This window comes from Eriocheir sinensis, chromosome 33 (genome assembly GCF_024679095.1).
Source record: "Eriocheir sinensis breed Jianghai 21 chromosome 33, ASM2467909v1, whole genome shotgun sequence".
Classification (NCBI taxonomy): domain Eukaryota; kingdom Metazoa; phylum Arthropoda; class Malacostraca; order Decapoda; family Varunidae; genus Eriocheir; species Eriocheir sinensis.
In genome coordinates this window covers 6993767-7010648 of record NC_066541.1, presented here as the reverse complement: position 1 = coordinate 7010648, position 16882 = coordinate 6993767, and the positions used below count along the sequence as shown (strand labels likewise).

The following is a 16882-nucleotide window of genomic DNA, read 5'->3' as shown; positions in this document are numbered from 1 at the left end:
TGAATATTCTGTGATGTATTGTGCGCCATGCATGCGGAACCATGAGGGAAAGAAATAACGTATGAAAGGGCAAGGTTTAGATACTTCCTGTGAATAAGTGGAAACGAAGCAAAAATGTGAACGTAAAAGATATCGCAGGCGCAAATAGTAGGCTACATATTTATCTTGTCCTTACACTCGCCAGAGAGAGATAGAGCGGTACAATATGACACAAAGCAAAACAAAATAAAAACTTGCAGGAACGAAATCCGTCATGTCTGGGAGAGCAAGACATCAAGAGAAACAAACAAACAAAAAAAGAATAGTGTCGACAGAGCAACGAGTATAATGTCTCCGTGTCAGTAGACTAAATGTAAAAAAAAATGAGAGAGAGAGAGAGAGAGAGAGAGAGAGAGAGAGAGAGAGAGAGAGAGAGAGAGAGAGAGAGAGAATATAATATCTCAGTGTCAGTACGTAGAAAAAAAATAGAGAGAGAGAGAGAGAGAGAGAGAGAGAGAGAGAGAGAGAGAGAGAGAGAGAGAGAGAGAGAGAGAGAATATCCTCACTATAAAAAAATAACATCAACACCACCCGCATATCAATAAAACACACACAAGGGAATGTTTACAACCGAGATTAATTGCGTGAAATTAGTTACAGGAAAAAGCTTCACGTTCTCCCTATGCGATGAAGATGACTGAGGAGTGCCGCGCATTTCCTACACTCGGCACGGCACTGTAGCTCCTTCCTGGCACTTCCTACAGAGCCCTCTTGTCGGGCACCCCCTCACGTCTTGCGAAAGCCTCAGTGTCGGGTTCTGGCAATAAATAAAAGGGAAGTTTATGGTGGCCTATAACTCTCCTCTCCGCGGCTTTTTAAACATTATCCACGGTCTAAAGGGGTGATTTTTTTTCTTAGTGAAAGGAAAAAGAATGATGGATGGAAAGTTAGAGAGGATTACCAAAGAGGCGATTTTTTTTTTTCAGTGAGGGAGAATGATGAGTAGAAAGAAGGAAAGGAATACTATAGTGGCAATTTTTTTAGTGAAAGGGGAAAAGGGTGATGAATAGAAGGAAAGGAATGCAGAATAAGCGATTTTTATTAATTGAGGGGGAAAAAGAATGATGAATAAATAGAAAGGAATACTGAAGAAGCGATTATTTACAGTAATATGGAGAAGGAATGATGCATAAAATGAAAGGAAAGAGGCGATTTTTCATGTGAGAAGGAGAAAGAAAGAATAAAGAGGAAGGAAGAAAGAAATACTAGAGGTGGTTTATTCAGTAAGGAGAAATAATGATGATAGAAAGAAAGGAATAGGCTACTAAAAAAAAATATTTAGGTGATAAGGAGAAAGATAAATAGAAAGATGGAAAGGAATACAAGACGCGATTTATATTCGGTGAGGAGAAAGAGTGAATACAAAGATAGAAAGGAATACTAAACAAGCGATTCAAGTGATAAGGAAAAGAATGATTAATAGGAAGATATAAAGGAACACTAGAAGCGATGTATTCAGTGAAAGCGAAACAACGATGAGCAGAGAGAAAGGAATGTTAGGGTGGCTTTTTTTTTCAAGTGAGAGAAAGAATGATTGATAGAAAGACAGAAAGGAATACTGAAGAAGCGGTGATTTAAGTGAGACGGAGAAGAATGATGAATAGAAAGAAAGGAATACAGAATCTTCAGTCTCATCCTCGTATCAAATATATCTCGCTGAAAACAAGCAGATAAGTAAACGCAGAGGCTGCTGATTACGAAACCGACACCGAATTTCTTGCCTCGTTACTGTAGCAGGGACAATTAAGGCAGCCTGGTTATTGTAACAGTAACGCAACACTTCACAAGCAAACATCATTACAATACAACACTACTGAGACATGAGAAAGTCAACCCCACGACGCGCCCTCGCTAAAGGAGTCAATAAAAGGCTATGTTAAACAAGCAATACCTCCACGCACATTACAGTGGAGAAGGAGGCGGCGTTACAGGTTCATTAAGAGGACAAGTAGTAAAGTGACTTCAACGTGATGGCCGTAGTGAGGGTCGTGGCGTCACATCAGGGTTGTCTCCTCCTCCCCCTCATGGCTGCCCCTACGCCCCAGCCACCTCATTTACGCGTGGTTTCCTACACCTTCCTGATCCCTCTCTGTCTGTTATCTTTAGCTATACTTTACCTACATAATCTATACTGTGTTTTAGAAGGTCCAGAAAGCCTTTAACCAGTGTGAAATCTGGTTCTCACCGCTCTGTTGTCTCCTCCTCCTCCACCTCATGGCTGCCCCTACTCGTTAGTTACCTTATTTACGCGTGCTTTTCTACATCTTCCTAATGCCTCTCTTTCTCTTATTTTTACTTATACTTTACCTATATGATCTATACTGCGTGCTAGAAGGTTCAGAAAGCTTTTAACCAGTGTGAAATCCGGTTTGTTAAAGGATGAGAGATGAAGAGTGGGCACCCCGCGTAGGACTGCAAGGATGGAAACTGAAACGACCCAGAGCCGCGTCAAAGTGCTGAGCGAGGAGCCGTTCTGTGTGTGTAGCTCTGGATTTTTCCCTCAATCACCGCCACAATGAATATATGGTAAGGTCTGAGTGTGTTTTGTGAAGATATAACAGTGTAAGGGGCCGTCCTGGAGCATGTAGGAGGCGGGGGCGTCGGGGCGGGGCAGGGGGAGGGATAACAAAGGGCGTTGTTTGCGGTGGGTAGGTGAGGGAAGTTGTATACCCTCACCTCCCCTCCAGCCACGGGCCACCACCTACAAGTCCCTCAGCGTCAGGCCCGCATCCCACCACCTCCACCGCCTCGCCCCGACAGCCATTTAAACGAGGCTTTCGAGTGCTTGATCCACGTTGATGGGAAAGCCATATGTTGATGCACGCGGCAGGCATTCCCAAGGCCGAGGGTCTCACGCCGCTCGTGGGTGTCTTTCCCAACCACCTGATGTCGCCTCGATTCCTGTTATGATTGACTCACTCCAAGGACGCTGTGCGGGGCATTTCCACCCCCTCACACACGCCCCGCCGGGCTAATTATTAATACAAGCGTAGTCAACTCGTTAAACTACTGCTGTTCGAGTCCCTGCAGGGGCCGCGACCTCAATTACTACGAGGAGCTGCTGCCTCACGCTGTCCAAAGGGCGGCCAGGCAGTGAGGCGTTGCAGCCCTCCCTACCCCCCACACCCACATGAAGAGAATTTGTCAGCTTCATTATTTAAGCACCTGCCACCCGCCTCACTCGTGACGATTTTTAAAAACAAAATTGGTTCCATTAGCTTAGGTTTAGGTATTATTTTCACTGCATTGGAAGTCATTCTAGGAAAACTTTGCTTCTTAATTAATTGTTAGCCCAGGGCAGTCTAAACGCTTCCCTCAAAAATCAACCTTATAGGAAAGTTTTGAAATTGCATTGTGTTGAATATGCAACACAGGTTATGGAGTAGTTTATTTGTAGTAATTAAAGGATATAGCTAACAACATTGTGGGCAGCTGAAGGCTAGCACATCAAATTGCTGAGAATGCAGGAAAATGTCAATTTACACATCTATAAATAATTTTTACCAAAGACAACAATGGATGTATATGCTGAGGATAATCACATTCTCTGGAATTAACTTAGTATTTTTTTGAATATTTATGTTAATGGATATTAAAGAAAAGTTAGGTAAACAAGAACCAATAATTTACAGTGCAATAATACCATTAAAACTCATTTTGTAGCTAACTCGTGCATACTATTTAAATTCTGCTTACTCAGCCCTTACTTATGTCTAGATGATACCCTCCCTGGTCAAACTCTTGTCTCTGCCTTTCATCATCTATCTTTCCTTCTTCCTGGAAGTTTTGTTATGCAAGTTGGGGTGACTTATAATCCTTCAGACTACTACCCTACACCTTTACTTTCTTGTCTTTCTCAAGCTTTTAAAACATTGCTCATGTAGGAGGGGTACTTGACTCTAATTAATTACACATTATCTTATGTATTGAAACAAACAAACAAAAAAAAGAGCTACCCAGCAAAGGGTAATAAACTTTTCTGTGCTGGGGATTATACTTGTTACCAGTTAGAAGGGAAGCCAGCTCTACCTTGTTGGCAAAAGTTATCCCCTAGCTTAGTGTTTGTTGTGGAGCAGTTCTGCATTGGGTGGATCATTACACTAAATAGGAAACTTCTTAACCATCTATCAACTTTCAACCTTATTGATCACAAGCATTGATTCTGCAAGGGGTGTTCTACTCGGAATCTTGCCTTCTATACTGCCCCTTAGTCATCCATTTTTAGATGTTTGGCACAAATCTATGCCTTCTTAAATACCCTCCTTTGAATTATATCCATCTCTCAGTACTTTCATCTCCAATTTTTGCCCCTGTGGTGCAGTGGTTAATATCCCTGACTACGAATCTACGGGTCTGGGTTTGCATCCTGGCCTGAGCAGCCAGTGTGCAGCCCACCCAACTGTTCATCCTTCCTTTTGGGATTGTCGATAAATGGGTACCTGGAGAAATCTAGAAAAGGTAAACTGTGGTAGCTAACCCAGATGTTACACTCTGGCCCTGTGTTGGGTTAATGGGTTCTCTCCCATGGTTGCCAGTCACTACGGCCCTCAACCACTACGGCCCCAGTCACTTCGGCCTCTGACCCTAGTCACTACGGCCCCAACATGAGTCACTACGGCACCAACCCCTAGTCACTTCGGCCGACTCAGACCAACCACCCTAGTCACTTCGGCCATCATTAGAAAGTATTTTTAATGAAAACTGGTATTCTTTCCTGCTTGCATTAATAGGAAATAATTGCAGTAAGACATGTTGATAAAAGAAAAATATATTTAACACAGAAATAGCTATATAACCAGAATGTATATGGTTCATACAAACTGTACAAATCCTAGTCGTACAACACATATAAGGGAATCTGATACAGTATACATATATTTAGGTTTAAAACTTGTGATGTAATATCTAATATATAGTATGTATAAAACAGCATTTTAAAACCTATGATATAATACATAAAACACCATTTATTGGGAAGGTCCATTTGTACATAACTTCGAACATGCTTTTAAGAGGTGATTGGTGGTAATTTCATGGTCTTCATACCGTTTCCATAGGGCAAATATTTTGCCTTGCACTGTTCTAAACTGACGGCGCTGGCGACGTGTGTGTTTACCATCCTTGACAAGACGGACCTCTACAGTTACATTTTTTGCTTCTTTGTACAGTAATGGCACTAAAACATAAAATGGAATATGAGAGCTGCCTGCCATACCATTCAACTTTCTGTGGTATCCCTCTACGTCATTGTTAGTCCGGATACTCTGCCCGAATACAGTCCAGTCACTTGGCGCCCAGAATCCATTGATCCAAGTTTCTTTAATATAATCCATTAGAATTTTAAGTGGTCCAGGAGGCACTCGTAATTCAACCTGTTCAAATGTTGTTTTTATGTGTTCTTCAGGGAGGAAAGGAAGTGCCATCAGCTGCCTTATGAAATCCTTAGTTGGGCGATGATTCATGTATGGTGCAGCCAGTCCTATTTCTTGGATTTTCTCCAAATGGCTTGATTCCAATGGAACGAGCATCCTTGCAATTTACTATCGGGAGTAATGTCCTGACAGCCGACCATACAGCAACTTCAAAATCTAAAACCAATTTCTCTACTTTGCACTCCTGTAGTATGTCTAAAATAACCTTAAAAACTTTCTTATAATCTTTTTTTCTTTTCCCCGACATGAGGGTAAATACTAGAGGTACTTGTTTTATATTTCCTTCTATTCCTTTCACGAATGCATGGATGCCAAATAATTGATAGAATGGCTTTACTACTACGAAATGTAGCATCCACATTACCCGTCCTTGCATTCTTGAGTAAAGCAAGTTGTTCAGAAGTAGCGAATATTAAGTGTCTGCCACCAGTTATAGCAATATCCTTCTGAAGGAACTCTTTTGGGATGTAATTGTCATCCAATTCAAAGTTCAAATTATCTGGTTCATCAGGTCTGTCACCCTGTCTAAGGCGATTTAGAGACCGTGCTATGTTAACTGTATTTAAACAGGCTGCATCATCCCCTTCTGTGGCAGTTCTAGCACGATCCACTAAAGAAGAAGCGGATGAAAAAATGTTAACCTTCTCTTTGGCTAAGGCCTTTGCAGTAGCAATGACTTCAGCCTTAAAAGTAGCACCTTGTTGGGGTTCGTGAACATGATGATGAGATCCTCCGGTGAAAATGGAGCCATTCTGAAGGACAGTAGCAGGACATGTTAGCATCTTGTTTCTCACACTACAGCGCCAAGTTACTTTACCAGTTGGATTTTTCTTCTTCCCTGTGGCCTTTTGGTTATAGGTATAAACAAAGGAATCTACAAGGAGGGCATTTCCTCTTCTCGTACCACCTTCAACGATCTTATAAGAGTTTATTAATTCATCCCCTATACCTGGAACTTCATCAATAATGTCATCAGGTAGAATACTTTCTTCATATTCCTCTGGCAAGGCTGGTCGGGTGCTGATGTCCGGGATAGATCCTACCTCCTCCAAAACTCCCCCTTCCTCCGTCTCCAACAGATCTGTACAACATCAGTATCATCACTAATAACATCAATACCATCCCTAACAACATCAGTAACATTTTAATAATAATAATGATGATCATAATCATAATCATAATAATAATAATAATAATAATAATAATAATAATAATAATAAAAACTCACCTTCATTATCTACTGGTCGGGTGCTAACGTCATCAAGAGGTAAAGCTTCCAAAGGTGTGCTTTCAGCCATAGGGACGATGTTCTGATAAACTACCGCTTCCTCCTCCTCCAACTTGTTTTTCACTATAGTATAATAAAAACATAAAATTTACCTTCTACTTCTGAACATGTGATGCAGAACCAGTGCATGTGTAGCTCCCCTTTCACCATGGAACGATAATCCTTGTAGGAAATCCCGGTGTTACACTTCCTGTGTTGCCAGCGTTCACAGTTAGCGCACTGAATGGCATGCTGACGAGGCTGAACTTCACTCGCGCAAACCACACAGGGATATTCCATGATGGAGAATGATAACAGAACTGGATCTTCATGACTTGTAAGCAAAGCAGCGAAGCAGACGAATATTAACCCGTCACCCAAAAATAGAGGCTCGGAACTAAGTGTATAATTGCTAGTGATCGTGAGAATATCATCTTTTATTCTCTCTCTCTCTCTCTCTCTCTCTCTCTCTCTCTCTCTCTCTCTGTTTATTAGAGAGAGAGAGAGAGACCACATGTCAATTTCTCTCTCTCTCTCTCTGTGAGGCCTGGATGAGATATTCAGGAGGAGTTGGACTGAGACAAACAACACAAATATACAAACAAGTGGTTTATTGAATTCTTTAGACATATACATAGACAACATATGATTTATACACTTTTGGTAATATATACATGTATGATTCTATATTCCTTTCCTTGGTTATGAAATGACATGTGGTTTCTCTCTCTCACTGTAGTTCTTATATTTAAGTTAACATCTTGGGAGGCCGTAGTGCCTGGGGCCGCAGTGACTAGGGTTGACGGTGAGAGAGGCCGTAGTAACTAGGGCCGTAGTGACTAGGGCCGAAGTGACTGGGGCCGTAGTGACTGGTTCCCTCTCCCATCACAGGCTCAAAGGGCCAATGGGACGGAGATGAGCACTGCTGCCACGTGCAGCTATAGTATGCTCCCAACTTCACCATATTTCTGCTTTGATAGACAGTCAATGTCCTACTACTAAATCAATAAGTAGTGGTGCTCCGCAGGGCTCTGTTCTATCTCCCACTTGCTGCTATTCATTTATTATCTTCTTTTCCAAAACAAGCTATTCCATCCACTCCTGTACCGATAACTAATCCGTAGTATTTCACATCTTTTAACAGATGATCAACTTGGACAGAATTAGACAACTCAAGGTTGAGTGCTTCAAAACACAACCTTCAATCTTTCTATAATTTCAGATGGGGGCAGAAGGAAGCAAGTATCCTACACTGCTTCAATGACTCAATTTTTCTGAGTTCAACACAACTTTCCAGACATCTCTCCCCTACTCTTCATTGAAACAGTTGTCCCCTTCTTCAGTAAAACTTCATGGTCTGTCTGTCCTTAACATATAATCTTACCCATAAACTTCATGTCTCTTCTGTTGATCAGCTTCCTTAAAGTAAGATGTTCTTTATAGCTTCACCCAACTTATTTTTTTCCCTACCCAGATTGTAACTATATATGAGGTCCTTGTTTGCCCCTGTATGGAGTATGCATCCCATTATGTTCATGGGGCTCTACATAGACAGCTCTTTTGGGTAGATTTAAAGGCTTTTTGGCTCATCATCTTCCCCCCTCTTACTGACTGTCTTCTATTTATACAATTATCCTGACCCTATTCCCTCATGGGAACTATCCTTAAGGGAATGGCCACTGCAGAAGCATCTCTATTTTCTCCCATGGACTGTGAAATTGGCCCTAAGAACATAAAAGCTTTAGCTGCATCAACTCTGCCACATACTGTAACTGTTGGTGGTTGGTTGGAGGGAGGGAGGACTGTGGCACAGAGACCAGGGAGGAAGAGGTTACAGGGCATGTCACACAAACATAAAAGTTCATGTGCTTGTAAATCTTTCCATGAAAAATATTCTTTCTCTCAGCTCTGCCATAGTTTGCCAGGGTACCCTGCCTGGTTTATTCCAGTTTATTGGTGTCTAGTGTTCCTGTCACCCTTACATTCATTCTATAATTGATAGTTTTTTTTTTTTTTTGTTGTTTTTTTTGTTTTTTTTCATTACTTGTTTGGATTAGATGTTTTGTCCTTTGTCACACAAACAGATTACTACTTTAGTATTGCCTTTTGAACATTGCTTGGGAAAGATGTTTATTGTTTTTTCTCTGCCTAATATATCTACCAATTAGAACTCAGTAATTGAAAGCCTTATGGTATCAAAGACATTGTTACTGCGGAAGTGTCATTGATAACGAATGATAACATTGAACATTGAAGTTTATTAATTTTGGTTACCCTTGCAGGCGGCCGGACCCGTTGAAGGTGTGCGGGGAAAAGTTCACCAATGCCACGCTGGGGTTCCACGAGTGTGTGTGTCAATTTGATTACCGCCACCATAAGAGTTATAAGCAAGCCCTAAAGTACAAGCACTGCCTCTTGGCAGATGAAATGAGGAGAATAGACAACTTTGAGCTGTATGTCATCATTGCTGTGGTCGTGGGGGCGGTGCTGATCTTTGGTGTGGCGGCTTTCTGTTCTTGCAAGTGGTACTTCCACACAAACAGCAACCCGTGTGGGTGTTGTCGCAAGAAGAAGAAGAGAAAAAAGAAAGATGAGACAACAGAAGAAGATGCCACAAGCAGTCATGCTCATGAAAATGGGAACCAAGCATGGACTCCCATACGCCTCGTTTCTGCTAAGGAGCCCGGCAGGGAGTCCCAAGACTCCCACACAGACACAGAGGATCCTGCGCAAGACAAGAAGAAGGGGCTGTGTATGAAGTTTTGTCTCAGTGACCCAGTTCAGGATTGTTGTGAGTTCTTTGACTGTGACATTATGTGGCGCAAGAAGAGCATCTACACTGTACCTGTGTTCGGCCGGCGGAAGCCACCTCCAATGCAGAGGAGACCCACTCGCCCCGCTCCACCGCCCCCCAGGCCCCAAGTAACCCCTATTGTGAAGCATCCCGAGCCCCTGCACATTGGGTTCGAGGAGCTGGAGTGTGAACCCATACCTGAGGCTCCTCCTTCCCCCGAGCCAGTGAGGGTTGACCAGCCGAGGGCCATGTATGTGGATCCGTTTGCCTTCCTTCAGAAACCATTCCTGAAAAGCAAAGAAAAGACATCTGAGGAAGAACCTGAAGCTTTGTATAGCAAAATGAAGGGCTTTGTGTTTGGCAAGAAGAAGAGCAGTAGTGTGGCATCACTCAACCAAGTTGGTGTGTCCACCAACCCAGACACTGTTAGTAATGCTTCAAGCAAGAAGAGCAAGCACAGCAAGACTGGGAGCTTGGCTTCATTGCATAACCTGAGTGATGAACAACTGGACAAGGGGTACCATGCCAAGAGGTCCATGAGTCTTGCCTCGTTGCACATGGTGGAGGAGGAGAACACGCAGCAGCTTGTGCCTAAGGGACCAGGGAGCAAACTTCAGGTGGCCAGGAGCAGAGGCTCCCTGCATAACATTTGTGAGGATGACATTCCTCCATCAATGAGAACAGATGAATACATTGACCTTGAGGAGATGAACAGGCGAATCGAGGCAAAGATGATGGCTCAGCAGGCTAATCAGACCAGACAGGAGACCTCAGGACCTCAGAAGCCTCCTCCACCAAGCACGGAGAGTAAGCCCACATCACCTCCACCCATCATGCGGACACCAGACTTCATTCCGGCTTCGGCATACACACAGCCACCACAGCCCACAGCACCACAGCACTACAAATCGTTCCCCCCTCAGTATGACTGGGACGCCACGCAAAGGCCCGTCTCACCACAAGGAAGACTTATCATGTCTAATGGGGATGGAATGATGCCAAAGTATTATCCACCAGTGCCTGCAACCCCTGAGAAACCTGCAGTGCCAGCAAGACTAGCTGTTGGAACCCCTATTGTTGGTAATGGTACTCTGGGAAGACCCAAGCCTACAGTGCCACCTCGCCCAGGCAGCAACTCCCCCAAGCCACGGGCTCCACAGCCGCCATCAATGCAGGGAACGCTGGGGAGGTCAGGACATGTGGTGAAGCCTTCCTCCCCGCCGCCGCCACCGCCAGTCACTGCTCCCATAGAGTCGTCCCTCTGAGGAAGGCCAGTTTGTGGCTCAGAATGGGGTCAGTTACATTACATAAAGTTAATCACCCAAATATTTGTCTGCTCAATGAACACTTGTCGAGTACCCGTTTGTGCAAATGTTGTGTTGCCGATGGACTGTCTTTCATTCTCATGATGCATCGTGAGACCCAAATCATTTAAGTAAGAAGTTGCCTTCCTGTGCAAAGGATAGAATGGCTGTAATAGACAAATCTAAGCTTCCTCCCCATGATGTTGATTCACACCAAAGGGTAGAGTAATATTTCAATTGTGCCATTGTAAATAACTTTCAAGCATCATGCATTTAGGCTTCTAAGGGTATTTAAGTGTATCTCTAACTCAATCAGCATCCTGGAAAGAAAGTTACAAAAAATCATAGAAATTATTGTTGTACTGATTTTATATCCAAGTGTGTCTTATTCAGATATACATATTGGCCTAGCATGTAACCATCATCTGTTACTGCTATTCAGGAATGAAAAACTGGCAGGCTGATTATGTTTTAGTGTGATGTAGGGTTCAGGTGATGATCATAAACATTTGTGACTCACCAAAACAGGACAGCCTTGTTTAGTGTGTGATGGGAACATGAGCAGTGATGCAGCGTGGCTGGCATTTGGACAGACTGCTGTGGCTGTTTTATGCTGCTGCTGCTGTTGTGTTGCTGTCACTCCTTTGACAATGTAAACCAACCTGAAGTTCACATGATAAGTTCACTAGTCTCCAGAAACTGCTCAGCTCAGTAAATTCTTTGTATATTGTACTATTGCAGTATTTTTACTACTTTGCTTTTAATTCTACATGGACAGTATTTGAGAGTATCTATGAATGTTTACAGGGATAGTAGTAATGTTATCTTACTTCACTAAAGATAAATATGTCTTGTATTGTGCATTGTAGTTCCTTGTGTTATGATAACTATTATAGCTACTTATCCATGTACTGTTGAAATGAATTTATTCTATTAGGTGTCGTGACTAAATTTGCAGAAAAGGTTCCGTCTCACTCTGGTTGGCAAAACATGTTGCTGATAACTTTTATGGATGCTTTTCAACGGTCTGATAGTTATTTCTGTTGGAAATTTCCATGTATTTGGTCTGGCTTACCCTGGCCACCTAAACTAACCAAGCCTGCCTGTGTGATGTAACCTACCTATGGGTAGCTACTTGTCTCCACGGAATTACTAACCTATCGCCATGGGTTGGTGACTAAATGTCACCAAATTAGTATCTTGACCCCACTGGCTGTGATGGCTCAGCATGGCACAGCTCAACTCTGCTGGCTTGGCCTGCTCAGAGGTAGTGAATAAACATGTTTCCCGCTGACTCATTAATATGACAATGAAATGATTTATAAGAAGAGAATTTAGTGATATCTAGTGGAAAATGTTGTTAGGTTTATTAATATTCATATTAGGAAAAATAGCGTCAACCATTGGTGTGAGGCAGGGCCTTTTCTGAAATGTTTCAATACTGGATTTCAAACATACTTATTATTATGAAATATTTTTGAAAATGAGATGAATGAGTGAAGCAGAATAGTGTGTTGTACAAAGGATTAAGATATGGACAGTATAATTGATCCAAAGTTACATATCTTCATAATCATTAACATTTTTATCATACGCGAGGGGAAAGGGGGGTCTTTGACACATTAGAAATGCATTGCATCTGCAAATTGTGAACATTGGTACTTTTTTTATGAAATCATCCATTGCATTGTAAATAGTGTAAATATTTTGTATAATTTGTAAATAGCTAACAGAGGCCAGTTGTAGACATTACAGTAGACCTGACATGTAATGGCATGTATTTGGGGGAGGAAACACCCAGCTCAACACTGCCAATCAAGTGTTGGGGCTGGGCTGTCATTGCTTCTGGGCTGGTGACTCTGAGGATGGGTAGGCATAAGTTCCCTGCTGCTGTAAATCATTTTGTATCATAAACATGTGATGGGTGAGGGAAGTTCCACGTACTTATATTATTCGTTGACTAGAAGGACTGCATTTTGAGGTAGACTCCATCGTATGTTCCTTGACTCCTCCTTACTCCTGTTTTCATAAGCTCACTTTTCCATTTTTAAACCTCTTCTGTGACCCTCATGGCTTGCAGATATTCTCAGTGAACCACAAAGTTTCTCAGTCAGTAGTATGATCTTCCTCCAGTCTGCTTAGTAGTTACTCTACCCTTTGAATACTGACAACAGTCCTCCTCTTCAAATAACTCAGCCCATTACAGTTTTATTGACATGATATAACATTTCATGATCTTTGTTACTGCTAGTTTACATAGTTCCTTTACCATGCAGTCTTGTCAATGTTTTGCCTTGCTTAAGTGCTAGATAGTACTGAGGCAGGTGTGCCTATACAAGCAAATGAAAACTACACACAGGAAGGGAGTTTTGAGGATCTCAAGGAAATTAAAGGATCAAGGCCACATCAATCAGAGGTACAAACTTATATTAAGCCTATCAATAGCTGATTGTTTCATTGGTACTTAAGCTTACAGAAAATTTATTGAATAGTCCCGGATGATTTTAATCAATGTGGTTCACCTGATGATGGTTTCTCTCTAGACTGTCTTTTTCTTCATCCTGGAATCAACCTTTACTGTCTCCTGTGTGGAAAACAGAGAATTGATGGTTGATAATAGTTGGGCAAAGCGCTCTCACTTTATCACTTGAGTCAGGTGCAATCCCACACCCTGCCTGGTGCTGGATGTGGTGTTACAATGTTTATGATGTTTATTGATGCTTCTGCTGTTTCTGGGATCATTATTTGAGTGTTTTATGCAGGAAAAGTGTTGTCTTAGCCTTGCTGTACACAGGTGTGGGTGTCTGTTGCTGGGAGTGGCATAATCATATTGATGATGATGCTGGCACTGATGTGGGGGAAAGAGCCACAGTCAGGTGCTGCCTTTTCAGCACTAGCTAGTTTTTGTGCCAGAGTTAAGTGTTGATGGTCATCTAACTACTTGCTTCAAAGAAACTGATTAATTATGGGTGTTCATAGAGAAAAGTAAGATATTTGTATAGATTCTTATACCAGATACACATAGCAAGACTACAAAAGGTCAGGTGGCCTACACAGGACAGCTCAGTGTACACTTTTTGAGCAAATTACGTCAATTAGAACAGAATGAACTTGTGATGAATAGTCTGGCACTGAAATAGTCTGACGTTGAAATGGTGGCGCTGAATTGGGCTATCTCCTGTTCCTGGTATTTTATATTAGTTTGCTAAATAAGAAAGATGCAAGCTTGGTCTTGATGTGTACAGTTGTGGGCAGGTGTATCAAGCAGCAGGGCAGGTGTTACATGGCTGCCTCAGTGTTGCATTTATGTTGTGCTTAGAGGATCGGGAAAGCATATATTTCAGTATTGATGGTTTGTGATCAGATTCCAGAGTATTTTAGGCTTATGATTATATGTATTTACTCAGTTCCTTTCAGTCTGGCTGCTGGTCTTTGTTTAAGAGTGTTAAGGAAGCGAAAGGAAGGGACGCTTGCGTAGGACTATTTTATCATTCTTAAGGACTCCAGGAAATTGATTTGACGTCACAAACCTTTGGAGTGTGAAATGAATCTTTTATATATGATCATTAACACTCATTGGACTCTATGATGTTGCATGTACTTAGGACATCTTTTCATTCATTGATGTAGTGATGACTTGGACCATTATGTACTGGCCAAGAGCTTGTGTTTATTATATTTTCTTGATCCCTGGATTGGAACTTCGTATGGGAATTTCCAACGTGTGTATTGTGATAATGATTTAAGAGTCCTTGTGTGTGGTGGATTCTGGGTAGTATTCGGTGGCAAGGACAAAGTGTCACTGTGGCTTTTGCAGTGAATGAGGGACATTTTGAAAAGCTCCTCTGAACCCTAAACATTGTATGTGATTATTCCTCTTTGCCTCTCATTGGCTTTGAACAAGTGCCCTGAGGCTGATGAGGATGCTCTCTACCTTACTGAGAAATTGTTGGCATTATGAGAACTTGACAAAAGTACCTTAGTCTGTCTAATCCATTTATACAGACTGGCATTGATTAGTTTTGTTGATTGTTTCAATATTGTTAATTATATTAATTCAGAAATCAGGTTCTATATTTGAATTAATAAGAAACTGTATGGGAGCTTGCTGTGGCTAAATTATTTTAAGTAATATAATAACCTTTATTTTTTAGTAAGGTGATATCTCTGGATAACTTTCAATGAAACAAAGTTATCAAAACGTGACCCCTGAGATTGTACGTCACATACTGCAATTTGTGGTTAGTGATTAGTAGCACCTTGAGAGTCTTACTACTTGATTGAATGCACATGTATGTAGCTGTTATGCAATGGAAGGGAGAGTGTTGTAGTACCTTCATTGAAAAAATACTCATACTTACCAAGAAAAATGGGAGGGAAACTTAATTTTGCAACAGGAGCAAGGAAAACATATGATAGGAGACATCACACAATGTTATCAATTAATGGAAAAGTGTAATTATACATCTATTGAAAGAATGTTCATACACCAAAAGAAAAGAAAAAAAGGGGGGGTAATGTGAACTTGCATCAGGAGCAAGGATAACTTCTGTTGCAGTGAAATGAACCAGTCCCCCGTTGCTACAAGGGAGATGGTGTTGTGTGGTGGTGTCAGCAAGAGTGAGAAGGAATGCATGAAGCAGAGGTAAAGGAGGGAATGGCAGGGCTGATGCAGCACCTTGATCTTGCTGACTTCCGGGTGTTGGGGTGCCTGGCTTGTGCCGGCCTGCTGCCGTCATGGGAGTGGGACATGTATGCGTGTGTGGGGAAAGTATATGATTTTTTTTTTTTTTTTATTAATATGAAATGAGGTTTTGCTGTATTTTCGATGTGTTGCAATGGACCGTATTGGCTATACAGGCAGCGCCACACTTGGCCACTCAGTGAACTGTCAAAGCCGTACTTTCCATAGAACTCAAGTTATGTACTAGAGTGCGTCTGAGGCTGCCTCCAGTATACAAGGCTTTGGTGCCGCCACCGCTCCAAGCCAACGACTGCACACACTTTACTCCAACCCGACTTCCTGACTCTACTATTTGACATGGAGAGAAACTGAAATCAGGTAGGAGTGAAGTGTGTGGAATCATCGGCTTGTGGCGACGGCGGCATCGTGGCTGTGTATCACTTGAGACATCCTCATACTCACTAGTCTATAATGTGAACCATATGGAAAATTCAGCTTGGAGTTGAGTGGCCACATGAGGTGCTGACTGTACAGCCGATATGGTCCATTGCAGAAAACGCAGGAATCAAAATATTGTTGTGCAATCTACTAAGAATAATTAACTAACAAGTATGTCTGTGCTAAGTGCGAATAATGCTGCCCCGATAGTTACAACAGGGAAGCGAAGATTAATTATTTTCTTGGCAGCTAGTATGATCATGTGTCCTGTCAGTAACTTAGCAATATGCCAGTATGAAATAGTTCCATTATTCATATGCTGACCGAGCTCCATTGTGATAATGTATGCCATACTTTGTATAGTGTAAATAATAATGGAAATGATTGATGTGTTGGTTCATTCATTCTTTCCTCCTTCAGATCAAGGGAAAAAAAAGATGAAATGGAGAGTAGATGGGAAAGGAAATAAATTATATTGAAGCACTGAAATAAATGAGATCAATGGAAAAGAAGAGAGAACTAGAGAATGTTGAAAGCGAACAGGAAGATGGACTGGAAAACAAGAGGAAGGAAAAGGTGTTGAAATGGCCACATGAACAGAGAAATATCAGCAACAAAGTTGGTAGGCCAGGTAAAATGTCAGCTGCCATGTATAAACTTTATTATAATACGTCATAAATATATTAAACCTAGAGATGCATAAATAGTGTGGTGAATAAATAGGATCAAATAAATAATGAAGACCTACTACATACATGCACAGGGACACCCAACGTACAAACAGGCAGCAAGTCACTAAATGGTAAGACAATATACAGTCACAGCTTACACAAGTTTGTCATTCATCTCCCGGCAGAATAAATAATAAATAGAATAATCAGGGTTGCCGTGTTTGGTACGCCATGAACCAGCAGATGTGATGCA

The 16882-nt window shown here is 41.8% G+C and overlaps 2 protein-coding genes across 2 annotated transcripts in view; one reads left to right on the top strand and one right to left on the bottom strand.

The window, feature by feature from the left end:
* The window catches only part of LOC127006661 (U4/U6.U5 tri-snRNP-associated protein 2-like), a 38843-nt gene extending 31876 nt beyond the window's left edge, over positions 1–6967 (bottom strand). Inside the window, exon 1 of the mRNA XM_050876828.1 lies at positions 6852–6967. The gene's annotated coding sequence lies outside the window, so the exon portion shown is untranslated. The remainder of the gene's footprint in view (positions 1–6851) is intronic.
* LOC127006660 (histone-lysine N-methyltransferase 2B-like) lies at positions 1729–16346 on the top strand. The gene is made up of 3 exons (XM_050876823.1): positions 1729–2269; positions 2418–2565; positions 9021–16346. The coding sequence occupies exons 2-3, from the start codon at positions 2555–2557 to the stop codon at positions 10795–10797; spliced, it is 1788 nt and encodes a 595-aa protein (XP_050732780.1). The 5' UTR covers positions 1729–2269; positions 2418–2554; the 3' UTR covers positions 10798–16346.
* Positions 16347–16882: the final 536 nt, after the last annotated feature.